This window comes from Branchiostoma floridae, chromosome 12, assembly GCF_000003815.2.
Source record: "Branchiostoma floridae strain S238N-H82 chromosome 12, Bfl_VNyyK, whole genome shotgun sequence".
NCBI classification, from domain to species: Eukaryota; Metazoa; Chordata; class Leptocardii; order Amphioxiformes; family Branchiostomatidae; genus Branchiostoma; species Branchiostoma floridae.
This window is the reverse complement of record NC_049990.1, coordinates 21,214,321-21,230,851: the sequence shown is the minus strand read 5'-3', so window position 1 is coordinate 21,230,851 and position 16,531 is coordinate 21,214,321. Positions and strand designations below refer to the sequence as shown.

Sequence of the window (16,531 nt, the reverse complement as noted above, 5' to 3'; positions counted from 1 at the left end):
TGGAGAGTAACGCTACCCGAAGACACGCAAAGTAGGCCGGACCCCTCACTTCTGCTTGGAGATAACTCCAAAGGCGCGTTGTTCATTTCGATGCTGTCATGTTTGAGATTATTATATGGCGACATCTTTAGGCATGGCCCCTGGAAGAAAGTTATCTTAGAATGTTTCCTGACAAAATATGTAATTCTACGTCATAACAATATCATTACAGGGCATATTTTTTTATTGAAATAATAACTTTAGTAAGTTGCGTTTGGCTGCGTTTGTGTTACACAACATATTTACATATGTTACGCAAGTGTTACGCACCACTGATCTTGACCAAGACCTTTTGGACACCGCGAGTGACACTTATTCGGTAGGTTGCGTTTAAATCCATTTATGTTTTAGCCACAAGACCTCTTTGTCATCTTGTTTGGGAACAACGTATTCTTCCGTGCAAGTCAGTCTTTAGTAGAAGTGCATGGGAGTGTATGTGCGTGTGTATGCAGTCTTCTCATTCTCAATACTGTGTACACACTGAGCCTATCCCAGCATTTCGTCTGGCGTTCAGCATACGATGTGTCTGTGACATATTGACATAGAGCGTATTTAATCTATGTTTTCGCGGGGCAGGTCAAAATACAATGTAGAGAAATCAAGTGATCACTGTGATGCGTGTGACCTAGTTCAGTTGTGATGTACACCTTCGTCCTGTCAACAAACATGCCATGTATGTATGATTTACAGGAAGTCAGGTCCGGCTCCCCCTAGTTTTGACGTCTTTTTGTCGTCGTTTCTGGCGGTCTCTCTTAAAACCTTTCTGTCTGTATGGCTGGTACAACAGAAAGAAAACATGACAAAATAAAAAGCCTGCGAGACAAGACAAAAACGCCTAAAAAGACATCAAAATCATGTGCAGTGAGTCGGAGACTATTAAACTGTTCGGCGGTGAGAGTAGGCAACCTGCTCAAACTTTAGTAACGTTTTATATAACTTCATCTGTGTGTGACTGTCGGAAACTTCATTGAGTAATACATTACGTAGAATGTCATGACAGTAGTCTCACTGGTAGCAGTGGCACCTAATGTGCCATTATAACTAGCATTGCCCCCGTCACCTGGTGGCGCCACGACTTGAATAACCGTGTCCTACTACGGAGTCCAACTTTCAGTTGTCTGTAGTGGCGGTGTCTGACTAGATGTTCAGGACTACATATTGCGATCGATCGAAACCTTTGATAAATCTCAGTGCAGAATGAATGGGATTATCTAGATGCAATTGGAGATTTTTCAGTAGAACTAGGAAATACAAGAGACTATCCCCCTGTATGACCCATCCGCTGACATAAGTGACCCTACCCAGACATTGCCAGATCGATCCGGTCCTGTCTGTGTCTGGGTAGAAAAAAAACAACAATCTTTCAACGTTGCATCATGAAGAAAGCTGATCTTACAGAAAATATTAAAAAAACCTGTCAAAATATATCTTGGTTTGATGGATGTTGGTGCCCAAGCAGATTTTTTTCTCCCACTTGTCTCGCTATTCTGTCACACACAGCCCTTCCAAGTCAGAAAATGTTACGATCTTGCCTCCTAGCATCTGCTTGGAGATTAGGATGTTCGATTGTCTGGCTGGAGAAATTGTTGTGGGTGCGCATGCGCTAAGGTAATCAGCTGTCTGTGTTCCGGAGCCCCGAAGAAGAGCTGTTCACATGTTTGGTGCATTTTTCAAAGTGTATGGTTGATATACCCTCTTGATAAGTCTTTGCTAGAATGTTATATGCTAAGTTCAACGTTTTTTAAACTAGGAAATGCCAAGGAGGTTTTGATAAAACTTCCTTGGTTGGTGTTTAATTAATGATAGACTTGGAAAGAGGGAGGGGGGCTGAAACTTTAAACGCACACCGACATGACATGGATGGTGTATATGCATGAATTATAATTGTAATAATTCCCATTATAATTATAATAATTAAGAATTCGTAATTTGATTTGTATAATGTGGCTAATAGAGTCTGTAGGGTTGCTACAGTGAGTTTTGATACTGTAAATGCAGAAACTTTTGCGGTGGTTTAATGTTCGCGGTTTTCGCGCCCACGGTGACCGCTTCACCGCAAACTTAAAACCACCGCGGACATTTTTCCATGGCAATAAGAGACTACAGTGCATGGTGCTCCCACGAACTTAAAACCACTGCGAAAAGTCCTTTTTCTCGCTACTGCGAAATTAAATCCCCGCGAACTTAAATACATTTCCAGTTATTCACCTTGAAGTAACCAAGGACGTTATATGAGAAGGACTGAGCTCAAAATCAGTGCCTATTCATCAAGCTTCGGCTCATGTGTAAAGAAAGCAATAGCCAGTAAGCTATAAGGTACCCATCTGTGTAATGAGGCTGTTGTAACATCATGCTCGAGGCAACGCCTTGAACATGGGACCCCAATTTTATGTCCTAATCTGAAAGACGGACGCAGCTCTATCCAGGATTCCCTTCCGTGGATTTACCAGTTGCCAATAATTGGAACCAGGAGCTCAACTGTGAGGCTACCCGTTGAGCCACAGAGACATCTATATACAGGATGAGCCAGTTAATGTTATTTGACAAATTGTAATATTCTCCCCAGAACCATAATGATCACTCTCAGACTCTGACCACCTTCTGACGGGATTCCAAGCTGTAGTTATCTTGAAATCAGCTCAGTCACTCATGAGATAATGAACAACAAATTTAGATACTTCTATCTCAAGACCTATGTGCCAAATTTCAACTCATTCGAATGAAAAATGAGTCTCTTATGAAACTTTCTTATGCATTACTTTCTGACTCACCCTCGTACTGAAGATGACAAACTCACAACATTTTCCCACAGACTCAGAACCATGATGATCACGCTGCTTGTCCTGACCACCCTGGCCAGTCTGGCTGTCACCAGTCCTGTTCTCCCCACACAGACATGGCCGCCAGCTTTCTGTAACAAACTGGAGTGTCCCAAATACACCACGGTCAAGACCACAAAGGTACGCATTCATACACGCAATAGTGACAACTTTAGTTAGAATAAATAGAAAGATTACCCAAATTGGCCAGTATGGCATTTGTACATTTGGTTAAATTTCTATGTAAGCAACATGAAAACTTTTATACTAGTGTCCCAAATACACCACGGTCAAGCTCACAAAGGTAAGCTTTCATACACGCAACAACTGTAAAATAAAGATTTCCCCAATGCCTTTGTTTCAACACTGCAGAAATATCAAGAAAAACAAATAATGAAAAACAAATAAACTTTATGCAATAACTGTGCACATCTTTAAATGAAGCATAAATTCAACTATACCATTCATAAAAGCATTACATCTGTTATACTTAATATGTATTGGAGGAAATGTAGGCTTTGAAATTATTTTATCTTTAAACTTTTGGCCAGTGGCAGCAATGCCCATGATCATTTACTGCATAGAAGTTTGTCCAAAAAATCTTATGTTGTACTAGAAGATGAATTGAAAGAGATGTTCTCTTTTTCTTTACTTGTGTATGTTCAGGATTATGAAGAGCGTATATACAAGGCAGCTAAATGGACCAGCACCATTGTTTCCGGTATGGAGTACAACCCTGCGGTGTCTGAGGGCTTCATGAAACTCTTCTCCTACATCGAAGGGAATAACAAGAAAAGTAAGTGTGCCTTTCGATTTCAATGGAGATATGTTTCACTTGGAGACAATAGACTTGTAATGTTTGTCAAAGGCTGTGTGGAAATGAAAATGAACAATTGTAGGGAATTAAGACTAAGAAAAAAAATTGATGGTGTTAGAAAAAAGCATATTAGATGAAAACAAGAAATTTTATTCACTTTTACATTTAGTAGCCTGACTTAACTCACACTCTTACTAGTAGTATCTTGGCTGACCGCCCCCCCTAGAGACTTGGTCACATTTGAATACCTCGAGAAGGCATGACAAATTATGTAATACAGGCTAGGACATTGGATGCACTGCTCAATAACAATCCTTCCTTGTTCATCTGTGATACATACCACATTAATGCCATCTGAGCTGCATGCTGCAATTGTATAAAAAGCAAGTCAAATCTGTCTGGGTATGCAGCTTTGGTGGTCTACCCAGGGTATACAGTAGAAAGAACAATCAACGGATGTGTCTTTTTGTCAAGTATCTAAGAGGTAATGCTCATTGTAAGACATCTATATAGTCATATATGACAAAGTCTATTGCATGTAACAATTGTATCGGATACAATATGTGGCAAATAACATGTATTGCTAACAAGTACAAGCTATGTACACAAGTGTACAAATCTAACATCATTCTCGATACAAACTAGGGGGTCCAAAAGTACCCTGCCCCAAGGGTGATCTAACACTCAGAAATCGCAACCACAGCATGTCCACACAGCATGTCCACAACACAAGTCAAAATTGGAAAATGGCTTTGAGTTATGCTGTTCACACACACACAAACACACACACACACACACACACACACACACACACACACACACACATACACACACACACACACACACACACACATACACACACACACTCAAAACATAACTTTCTGCCATTCTGTGAAGGTAAATATAGTGGCAAAGTGCATTCGTTTTACTCTGTTATGGTAAGAGACAATATAAGGTAACAGCACATATTGTATATGATCTTAACCTCTATTGCTCTATATTTGTCCCACAGAGGCAGTGATCCCAATGACAGCACCGGTTGCGACCAAAGTTGAACACGGGCAGGGTCCTTACTGCAAGACCAACTTCACCGTGTCGTTCTTCGTGCCGTTCGCTGACCAGGCCGACCCACCCCAACCCTCCGCTGCTGACGTCTTCACCAACCCTCTGCCACAGATGACCGCTTTTGTCAAGTATGTACCTGATCATTTTGTTGTACTTGTATCTAGTATTATTTGGTACAGTCACTACAGTGACATTCATTATTTTGTTCTTACCTTCATTTGTTCTTTCAGCTATTCTTTATTCCATCTGTTTGTTCCATCATTGATTCATTCATGCATTCTTTGATTTGACCATCTATTCTAGAAAGAAACGAGTCTGATTTAACTATGCTATTCACTACATACAGCTGTGAACAAAACTCACTTTAAGCAGTTTGGCCTTAAAGACTGATAGGTATCATATTTTTCTTGGTAGTTGTTTCTTGACTCAAATTTATTAAAAGCTCAGGCTGCTCAATTTATGATTTAGCTTCAGTGGACCTTAAATGTAGGTCTCGTGTTTGAGGTGAGCCACACTTCCAGCACATAAAAAATCCAACACACTTTTTGAAAATAGTAGGGGTACTTCCCAGTGTTTTTGCGCCTAGAGATGGATTACCTGGTGTGCAATACATGTACAACCAAACAATCATAGATATATCTCCATGATATGTACCAAATGTCTGTCTTAACTTTCATAGTAGTCATTCTTAAACTAAGTTAAAGTTTTGTCATTCTTTCTTTAGGTCATTTGGTGGCTTTGCTAAGGAGAAGGACTGGACCGAGACTGCCCAAGCTCTGGCCGAGAGCCTGGACAACGCCACAATCAGCTACCACAAGGACTTTTACTACACAGCTGGATATAACAGCCCCTTCCAACTGTTTGATAGACACAATGAAGTCTGGTTTATCAAGGCAGATTAAGGAGATGGCAGCTATTGTGTTTATGGTGTATATATCATGCTTAAAGCATATTCACCTTTGCATCACGAATGGATTTATAAATCACTGTCTGACTTCTTGTCTCACCTAGTGGGAGTAGCACAGATTAGTTGAAGATCATGTATTAGTTTTGTTTATTTTCTTTATTCAAAATACATCTGACAGTACACTGAAGCTTGTATTCAACAAAGTTAGTTCATCTTTTGTTTATTTATTTGGAATTATACTGACAATACACAGCATAGCTGTCTTAAGCTTACTCACAGAATCATGGTGTAAAATGTGTATAAAGCTGTCTATAAAACAATACCTGCTTTATTTTGTACTGAATAGGAGATATATTATTTTACTTTTGCTCTTTGTTTTCTAAGGACGACAGGGTAAGCTTTGTGTTGTCTCAATGCAAACTAGAGATCATTTCATCTGAGATGTGAGCGCACGAATCATTGGGTTGAAATTAAAGATTTGTTACACCAAGGAGGTTAAAATGTCTCGCATTGAGTTTGCATAACTTTTGTTTTCTTTGTTCAACAAATGATCACATATTACTTCCCTTATTAACTGATGACGTAAGCAATGATATGCTGATTAGTATGTCATGAAGGTTAGACAGCCACACTATGAAGGTTACTCAAGCAACTTGTAATGGGAATTTCCCATTATCACTAAGTTAGCGGATACTACTAAACGTCTGACCAGTCAAAAATAGATTCAGTTCCTTGAGTAGCTTATGTATTGTGTGTTACTGGTATTTGTAGAAAGTTCTTAATACATGTAATTTCACCACAAAAGACCTGTTTCGTAAACTGGCTGGTCATTCAGAAAAGGTTACAACTCCACATAAATATAAAGAATTTTAAAGGCCTTGGGGGCAGTTGTTATCCAGTCACGTGTGTCTACGGCATGGTATTGGAATGCAGAGCACATCCCTCTCTTTTCACTGCCTTTTAACTCCCCAACCTTCCATTGGCCTGCCTTTTAACCCCCCAAGTAAAGTCAGGTGCCCATTTTTACACCTGGGTGGAGTGAAGAAAGTCGTGTTAAGTGCCTCTTGTTATTGTTATGTGTACATGTATTTCATATATACATTGTACCAGAGCAGTTATGGTGATATCTCACTGCACCTGAGGCACCGGTGCGGCAATCCGGGGTTCGTTCACTGCAGGCACTGTTGTCTTATTTTTGCCGATTTTTTTTCTAATTCAGATATTGGGTAATATGTAAAAGTATGACTTAGACGACAACAAAATACACAAAACTTTATTTCTGAAATTCGTTGAGTAATCTTGAAAGCTCTCGAACCCCGCACTGGTGCCCCAAGAGTAGTGAGACACCACTTTTAGCCGGCCAGGTTGCAAGCCGAACTCCTCTGGCATATTATCTTTCCGCCTATTTGGCCCACGTGCACTTTAATTATTTTCCCACTACATTTAGTCTGTTAGAGACTACAACGTTTCTACAAGTCTACTTGAGTAAAGGACGGTAACAACTGGTGAGGTAAACATCATCACGAGAAAAAACACGCGTATGTATGTACATGTGCTGTTATATATTAACTAGGTTAGGCAAGCAATAAACGTTACTTAATTCTGTTATCTAATAGGGACAAACCAAGCGATGGCGGGAGTGGTAGCTTTTTTTCCACATCAGCAATTTTAGTGAATTTTCTTCTTTATCTATCCCCATGATAAGTAGATTGAAGTGTTTTCAAGTAATAGTAGAAGTTGTTTTCCTTACCGTCGAGGTACTGTAAACGTACACGTTTATTACTTTGCAGAAGGTTTACGTAATACGCATGATAATAATCATGCTTTAAGCACGTTTTCTGGACGGACGCCGGGTTAAGGCCACAGGATGTTTACGTTTACGGCTGAGTTCCTGTTATACAAGTGTTATGCAAGTATTTTTCTTATAAAGGTATCGCACAGGTGTCTTGGAACATCATCCGTCGTGAAAGAAGCTTAAAGTATCAACTGTTCGGAACAACTTTGGTGAGTACTTTCTTCATTCTTATAGATGTAGACTAAAATCCATCCTTAAAACGCACGGTCCGTAAGGCGTCGGCAGCCTATTCTGATTTCTGTAATTCTTAGGAAAAGTCGTTTTATTCGCATAATTCGTAGCGGGATACCCAAATTTGTGTGATTGGCTCTCTCGATTTTAGCATAGACAAGCTAGGTTTCTCTGAATTCAGCGTTGTGGCAACCTCCAATACTGATACGTGTAGAGTAGAGTTCTTTGCTACACCAAGGAGGTTGAAAGGGAACCTTTCAACATGATACGGTAAATAAGATAATAGGTAAACCCCAGTTTCTGAGAAACGTCATCAGATAATTTATGAGATTAATAATGTGCGATATCTTCCCCCATAGAGCCTTCAAGATGTTGAGTCTGATTTTCCTGACGACTGTGGCCAGCCTTGTTACAGCTGTACATGTTCCCACCCGGACATTCCCGCCAACTTTCTGTCACGGACAGGACTGTCCCAGATACACCGTGGTCTCGTCCACTGCCGTACGTTCAAGTTATATATAGAGTAATCTGTTTAAAATTCGCAACCACAATCTCTAAGACCTACGTCACATATCCAAAGCACTTGGGGCCTGGCCAGGTAGCTGTCGGGAACAAAAAGTATGACATAAAAGACACCGTAATACGCAAGACGTAAAGAGAATAGTCGTGGGCATTATATATATATGTGTATATTTTATTTACGTATACATTTAAATTTTTCATTTCCACAAACAGCCCGGCCGGGCCCCGGTTTGGAAACGTGACGTTAGCCTAACAGTGGATCTTAGTTGAACATAGAATAAATTCACATCAGTTCGACAGGTGAAACTGTGGAATATATAAAGATCAGCAAAGGTACGTAAAAACGGGATTCGAACCATCTAAAAGACCTTAGAACTCAGATAGCGATGTAGCTATAGCGAACATAGAAACCTTTAGAAATTTTCCACGTGAAAAAAGTTGCTATCACTGTCACCATATTACGATGATTTCTGAGACTTCAATCTTTTATGTCTTTTCTCCATTCAGGATTATGAAGAGCGCCTGTACGAACCGGCTAAGTGGACCAGCGCCAGTGTCACCGGTACGTACAGTGCCGCCGTGAGCGCGGGTTTCGGGAAACTGTTCCAGTACATCTCCGGAAACAACAAGGACCGTAAGTCTGATCCTGTTGTGATAAAAACTTGAGAATGAGAATTATTCATTTGTAAACCATCGCAGCCTTGGTTGGGATTCGCAGATACAGGCCGAAAGAAGTTAATTAAGATCGTTTGTGAAAACTAAAGTTCTGACCACCGGGACAAGGACAAACCGGTACAAGAACAGTCGGTGACCGAACATGGTCCACACATCTTGTGGATGGACTGTAGCCGCACATTGCGTTCCAATTCACCATTTCTTCAAGGAATATCCAGGAATTTTTCTGTTCCAAACTCAGTTGAGAAAATATCAGAATGTCAAGAAATATATCAATGCTTGTCACTGCCAGTGCTGTTGCTGAGTTCGTCCAAGGAGCTTTTATTGCTCCTTGCTTCGTCGAAGATTTTTAGTTCAAGCAATGTTTACTATTAACCCTGCACTTATTTTTTTTTATCCTTGTTTCAACAGAGGCTAAGATCCCAATGACTGTACCCGTGCTGACCAAGATACAACCGGGACAGGACTTCATCGTGTCGTTCTTCGTGCCATACGCTGACCAGGCCAGCCCGCCCGAACCGTCCGATCCCGATGTTTTCACCAACCCTCTGCCACAAATGACGGCCTATGTCAGGTATGTCCCAGATGTTAATTTGCATTTATGTAACTTTGCATTGTCAGGAAGCACAACAGGTTGACGTTGATGTGACATCCGAAATTTTTTAGTTGTGTCTTACTCTTCAGTGAAAACCTGGTTCATTACACCATTCAATACAAACAAATAAACAAACAGCAAGAAAGATGTTTAATAATCTCCTTTTCACTACCTATTAATTAGTATTATTTTAACGAGCAGTAAAATGTCACAAATTATTTTGAAAATTAGTTCACTGCGTGCACGCTGTTGTATACAATATCATTAAAATCACCAATCACCGATTTATCTCAAACTATATTTTGAAAATGTATTTAGCCCTTGTCAAAAGAGAGTTGTTGGCGCACAAAGGCTAAGATATTATCGACAGAAGCATCTTCAAAAGGAGTCTTATTTTCTTTCTTTTTCTTGTCCAGGCATTTTAGTGGGTACGCCGGAGATGCCGACTGGGTCGCAAACGCAAACGCCTTGGCCAAAAGTCTGGACAACGCCACAATCAGCTACCACAGGGATTTCTACTACACAGCCGGATATAACAGCCCCTTCCAACCAGTAGACAGGCATAACGAAGTCTGGTTCATTAAGTCTGATTAACTGACAACAACTATTTATTGTATTCTGTTTTCTCATAATAAAAATGTATTACATCCATATGTGCATGTGTGCGATCAAATTTTTTTTCAGTGATCTAGACCTAGTCAGGTAACCCAAAAGTTGAACATTTACAGCACTCTCGAGTACACTACTATAGTATCATTAGTGACAACCACATTAGAATGATGGTTGTTCTAAGGGGTATATTATTTAGTATTCGTATTTTCCCAAAACTATCGTAGAGTGGAATTTGTTATCACCAAGCACAGTAGGGGCATCTTCTCTGGATAGTTTTAAAGAACGTCTGCAGAAAGATGTGCAAAAGTTAGGTGTGACGGATCCTTCGGTCCATAACGAGCTGCTGCCGCACCGCGTGCCTGCGAAGCTGGTGTGTTACGCCGAAGGACGGTTATACCGGCTATATAGATACAGATACAGATACAGATACAGATACAGATACAGATACAGATACAGATACAGATACAGATACAGATAGAACGGATTTGCTTGCTGTTAAGAATGAACCAGAGACAACTAGAAAATTAAAACTTTTGATTCTTTACTTGTCTCAGGTGACGGTTACAAAACAATAGCCAGCCAAGGTATCGGAAGGTATACTCACCTGTGCAGTTAACATCTCGATAGACCTTTAAAAAAACCATGACGGCATCTACACAAACATGCATATGCAAGATAGTATTACCCAACTTAAAGGAGTTCTAAACTCCATAAAAGGGTTATATTTTCCGATAGATATTAATTTTAGGAAACAACAAATGCATACTACTTCACATTTAACGACAAAGTACTCACTAGTCCCGCGTGCATCAAAAACATTCAGTAGTTTGGTGTCTTTTATATTATACTTTTCGTTCCCCGGAAAGCTGCCCGGCCGGGCTCCGGTTTGGGACTGTGATGACGTAGGCCTAACACAGGCTTCTCCTAGCCTGTTGCCAAGCAGGCATAAACAATACATCGTCACGAGGACGCACACGGGAGTTTGTTATTTAACTAGATTAGACAAGTATTGACGTTTACTTAATTCGCGTGATCAAGTGGACTTTGGAACCCATCATTTATATATCTCCCCCTGGTCTTATCAAGGATTTTAGATCAAATCCCATACTTAACAGTGACTTGATTATGAAACTCTGCAAAGCCTGCACTTTTAGATAACAAAATCAATAGATCTGCCATTAGTTCGTTCGTTCGTTCGTTCGTCCCATAGCCTTTTAATCAGCCGTAGGCTGATTAATTAGCCGTAGGGGCAGCACAACAACATGTTATGCTGTATCAATAAGCATTTTAGTCCCCTGGTGGCGCCTATCTCCTCTCCGGGGCATGGTGAATGATGTAAATCACCATATACTCATTTTCACCTGAGTAAAGTGGGGAAAGTCGTGTAAAGTGCCTTTCCCAAGGGCACAAGATCGGTGGCACGACAGTGGGATTCGAACCCGCAACCTCTCGGTGCAGATCCGGACATGCTGCCACTGCGCCAAGCGGTCCCACCTGCCATTAGTAAGCAGATTTAAACAATTTAAACAATACATCGTCACGAAAAAACAAACTTTTATTTATCTAGGTTGCAATTCTCACACGGTGGCCATGGTGGATCTAAAATGAGTTCAGTGAGGAAAACAAAAGACTGTCCATCATAATTAGATAACAGATACAGATACAGATACAGATACAGATAGAACGAATTTGCTTGCTGTTAAGAATGAACTAGAGGCGACTAGAAAATTAAAACTTTTGATTCTCTACTTGTCTCAGGTGACGGTTACAAAACAATAGCCAGCTTTTATCTATCTAGGTTGCAATAATTATTGGACAAGTATACACTTTTCTCACGCGGTGGCCATGGTGGATCTAAAACGAGTTCAGTGAGGAAAACAAAAGACTGTCCATCATAATTAGCAGTTCAACCAATGATAGCATGGAAATCAGAAAATCAACCAATAATAGTATGGCTGCATGTCCGTCAAATATGTGCTTTATTATGTTTTATGTTGCATCTCTTAAGGGGCTTATGGGATCAGTGCTACTCTAAATTGCTACAATTTTCGGCTCATAGCACTAGTTATAATATCTATTTTGATCTTATACATGTATTGTGAAAATTTGTGTGGTATCGGAAAAAACTGAATGGGAGCTGATTTTAGAAATAAGTTTTGTATGCTTGCCTCATTGACCTCGTCTTCGATCTATCATGGCCGCTGCGTGAGAGAGGTGAATTGGTGTTAAGTTTATTAATACTTTGCTGAGAAGGGGGACTTTGAAACGCAGTGGCTACTAAGTATTTATCATACCCTTATCTTATCAAGGACACTTAGAGTTACATAAGAGTTGCATAACATTCATTATCTCAAGGACACTTAGAGTTACACAAGAGAAGAGTTGCGCAACATATTCCTTCTTTAAGCTTTATAGCGCATTAGTCAGAAAACAGATCTATTAAAAGTATAACCATGAAATGTATAATCATAAAATCTAGCTTTCCTGTCATGTTGCTTGATGCAAACAATTGATTATATCTAAATCTGGACAAATTTGGCGCGATGAAAGTTTTCATGATCGAAACTGGTGTGAAAATCCATCGCTTGGTTGCGTTTGGCTGCGGTTGCGTTACACAAGTCTTGTGTTTGCGTTTGTCACAAGTTTTGGGTGTTACATAATACCTAACAGGTAGTAACGGCATTCGTCGCGAAGAAATCTGTAGGACCGGTCAGAGATTTTGGTAAGTCCCAACTTTAAGAGTTTGTATCACCTGTGCTGTGAAACTATCCCTTGCTGTGGCTTGCTTGGTTTAGTCATACTCTCCAAGCATTGGTTCGACCCAGGCTTATTTTGGATGTTTCTTTTCTTTATACCGGCGAACATGAAGTAAACCGTGTAAAATAGAAAGCCCGGCAAAACGCGTAAAATACATCAAAAAGCATGCACAGCCGGAGCCGAATCTCTGCTTGTTCATACAAATGCATATCTGAGTCATTGTAGGAAGGTTAGCTAGCTGAAAGACCTCAGGGGAGTACATGCAAAACCTGTTCTTCTTCAAACAAGTTTTCCCGAAATACTATACAATTTCCATATAGAGGTGATGACATTGCTTCAAACGTTCAGCATACAGCACATTGTCTGAGGTAATACTACGTACTCTAGCCGCCTCAGGCGAGCACATCTGAAACTCCGATGGAGACCTAGAGCAACAGTGTACGCCTACAATGTACGTACACACCCCATAAAGGTGGTGACATCACATTAGGTACACTGTGCGTTAGTTTCTCTAAAGATTACGGGCATTGTTGGAGCTGTCTCGGGGTCACTTCCACCGGTTTTGTGGTCATGTGGAGTTGTCGAATTAGGACTGCGGTATACTTTGGCTAATGCTACGCTTACATTTCCATGGCTATTCCGCACCTGGTAGCTTTGATACGGGAACAAAAAGTATAAGATGAAAGACAACAAAAGAATCAGGACTTAAAAATAATTATGAGTATAATTTGTATGTATTCCTTGATAAACACCTTATTTTTCGTTTCCCAGCCGGGTGCCTTTTCGGAAATAGCAAGAAACGTAGCAAGAAACGTGCTAAGATATAACAAGTCTATGTAAACATCAACATAGAACAAGGACTCGCAAAGTTAAGAAAGTAACTTCAGGAACTGTATATATCTTTTCTCGATGACCAGTCATCACTATCCTATACAAGAAGGGAGGATCAGTCAGATATACTTTGAGTGAATAAGGAATAGCTTAAATTTAAAGATTAACAAGACCAAAATGACATAGAAATAAAACAGTTATTCCCTATGAGGGCGATCGGTGTTCCCTTTCTTTCGGGTTTAAAAGTAGTACTTTCTTGAATATTGAATTGTTCCCAACTATGCGGTATTCTGTCCCATACACATATGCTGTGTCATGTACACATATACGGCGTATATGAGACCTCTGGAGCATCACGTTTTCTGGACAGTGGTCGGATTGAGGTCACACATTTCTATGTTTGCTTAACTTCGCACCGGGAACAACACAAGTGGCCATGGTGGGAACAATCACTACTCTCCAAGCAGACGCTCCGACTGTTTTTTTAACGTTTTTTTAGTTGTTTTTATCGGGCTTTCTATTTTGTCATTTTTTTGTTGTTGTGGTTTGATACAGCAAGAAATAAAAAGAAATAGAAAGCCCGATAAAAACGACTAAAAGAAACGTTAAAAAAACAGCCGGAGCCTAACCTCTGCTTGGAGAGTAAACAATCACGAGGAGTTTATATGAGCTCATTTAACCTCATTAATAGGACTTGGGCACGTGTACAGCAGAGTCCTTTCATAAGGGATAGCCACGTGACCAAGTGGACTTAAGAACAACGTTGAAATTTTTCAACTCATCAAGTTGTGTTAGTGGTTGGTTGCGTAACTTTCCTCACAAAGCGCATTGCTCTTTTCGTGGGACATTCTAAAAAATATGATATAATCCCAATACTAGTATATGAATGTTTTTTTTCATCATCCAAAACAATTGTTCAGTAGTGGCAGCCAATAGGCTGAATTGCTGTACGGACATTTCAGCTTCTAAAGATCATATCATAGTACAGCGTAAGCAATAGCATGTATACAGTAAAAACATTATATTTTCAGCTATATATAAACACATAAACATTAAAATCATAGTCACTCAAGTGAAGTATTTGTATAACATTGTTAGAATAGGAATAAACGGTATAGCATCACAATATTCTAAAAATATTGAATTTTAAAACCACCGTCCGTTGACTTGATATTCCTAAACGAATATAGGTTACCCCGCGGATAAAGGTGCGTTACTCCTGTGTATGACTTCCGATCCCCGGTATGATAATGATTGCTGTTATCAAGGAGGTAAACAAGCAATGCTTTGCTGTTACAGAGTCTTTTGTCTATTTCGCGCTCTATTGAGCATATTAAAAACACTAGGCAGACGAGTATACTGATAGTCCATAGATAAATAAATAATGTAACAGCTTTATACAGTATAAGATGACAAAGAACGGAATATTTTCCAACAGACTCAGAACAACCATGATGATCACGCTGCTCGTCCTGACCACCCTGGCCAGTCTGGCTGTCACCAGTCCTGTTCTCCCCACACAGACATGGCCGCCGGCTTTCTGTAACAAACTGGAGTGTCCCAAATACACCACGGTCAAGACTACAAAGGTACACATTCATACATGCAATAGTGACAATTGTAAATGAAAAGTTATGCAATCACCTTTCACAAAGGCTTTCTGTAACAAACTGGAGTGTCCCAAATACACCACGGTCAAGACCACAAAGGTACGCATTCATACATGCAATAGCGACAATTGTAAATGAAAAGTTATGCAATCACCTTTCACAAAGGCTTTCTGTAACAAACTGGAGTGTCCCAAATACACCACGGTCAAGACCACAAAGGTACGCATTCGCACTATGTGCAATAGTGACAAACGCAAGATGAAATGTTGTAAAACATTTTCCATAAAGGCTGTATGTTCGCCTCCAGTCTCCAAAAGATAGAAAAAAAAACAATATCAAGAAACATTACAAACTTTTATACCTGTAGACATCAAAAGAGCGCGTTATTTGATATTACACAGTATTTTCAAATTCCATTTCTATCACAAATGCAGCCGTGATTTGAGTAGTAGTCAATTTTCTAGGTGTGTCAATATTTGTAGACAGCTTTCAAATTGATTCTAGCGTCGGTCAGGGAATCGCCATTTGTGTAAAAGTTTTGGGCCCTATATGGGGAGTTTTAGTGTAAGACTAAACAAAAACCACTCATCTAAATCAAACGTTTCTTCCTCTATTCAGGATTATGAGGAACGCCAGTATGACCCGGCTAAGTGGACCAGTACCACCATTTCCGGTATGAGTTATGACGAGGCCTCCAGGACAGGCTTTGAGAGACTCTTCAACTACATCTCCGGCTCCAACAAAGGCCGTGAGTACCGATTGGATACAACTTGAGATCTAATCAGTCAAACTGACCAATGAGGTTACACAGAGACTTGTTCTGACCAATGTAAACTCTGGTTCTATCTAGACAGCACGTCACCGGAACGTACTGCGCCTGCGCGAACCCTGGTGTTTTGGGGCTTGGTTTGGTCAACGTTGCATTGAAATCCCGCTTGTTGCACAGTATATGTTAGAGACATGGTTTCATGTAAAACGTACACGGGATTTTACCCTTATATACGCACGTACTTTCTTAAATGCGGCCCTTTAGTAAACCGGGGGTTTAGCAAGGTTTAGCATGTCTATACTTTTCGCGCAGGCGCAGTACGTTCCGGTGACGTGCTTATCTAGACACACAACAGGTGCATGCGTGAATGCGTGAAATACACAAACTATTATTGGATATGCTCTGCCACCAAGCGAAGTTTATATGAACTGCAGACCGAAGTTGATCCAGTTGTGACAGCAATTTCTGCATGGTCTGGTGCTTCTCT

At 40.2% G+C, this 16,531-nt stretch overlaps 3 protein-coding genes across 6 annotated transcripts in view; all 3 read left to right on the top strand.

The window, feature by feature from the left end:
* The first annotated feature begins 202 nt into the window (after window positions 1–202).
* On the top strand, window positions 203–6,137 carry LOC118427598 (heme-binding protein 2-like). 3 transcript variants are annotated; one of them, XM_035837459.1, is made up of 5 exons: window positions 203–358; window positions 2,852–2,999; window positions 3,525–3,654; window positions 4,688–4,868; window positions 5,465–6,137. In XM_035837459.1, the coding sequence occupies exons 1-5, from the start codon at window positions 288–290 to the stop codon at window positions 5,640–5,642; spliced, it is 708 nt and encodes a 235-aa protein (XP_035693352.1). In that variant the 5' UTR covers window positions 203–287; the 3' UTR covers window positions 5,643–6,137. The 3 variants fall into 3 exon arrangements, with proteins under 3 accessions (XP_035693352.1, XP_035693353.1, XP_035693351.1); XM_035837460.1 differs by lacking the exon at window positions 203–358 and adding an exon at window positions 1,554–1,716; XM_035837458.1 differs by lacking the exon at window positions 203–358 and adding an exon at window positions 1,583–1,647.
* Window positions 6,138–7,359: 1,222 nt separating this feature from the next.
* Window positions 7,360–10,118, top strand: LOC118427606 (heme-binding protein 2-like). Its single transcript, XM_035837473.1, has 5 exons — window positions 7,360–7,651; window positions 8,033–8,174; window positions 8,703–8,829; window positions 9,282–9,444; window positions 9,882–10,118. The coding sequence occupies exons 2-5, from the start codon at window positions 8,043–8,045 to the stop codon at window positions 10,057–10,059; spliced, it is 600 nt and encodes a 199-aa protein (XP_035693366.1). The 5' UTR covers window positions 7,360–7,651; window positions 8,033–8,042; the 3' UTR covers window positions 10,060–10,118.
* Window positions 10,119–12,710: 2,592 nt separating this feature from the next.
* LOC118427604 (heme-binding protein 2-like) overlaps window positions 12,711–16,531 on the top strand; it is a 7,755-nt gene continuing 3,934 nt past the window's right edge. The window contains exons 1-3 of one of the 2 annotated variants that reach the window (XM_035837469.1): window positions 12,711–12,799; window positions 15,104–15,254; window positions 15,894–16,023. In XM_035837469.1, the coding sequence (XP_035693362.1) occupies window positions 15,117–15,254; window positions 15,894–16,023 (268 nt within the window). In that variant the 5' untranslated portion in view covers window positions 12,711–12,799; window positions 15,104–15,116. Of the gene's footprint in view, window positions 12,800–15,103; window positions 15,255–15,404; window positions 15,495–15,893; window positions 16,024–16,531 lie in introns of those variants that run through there. The other variant, XM_035837470.1, reaches the window with a different exon arrangement.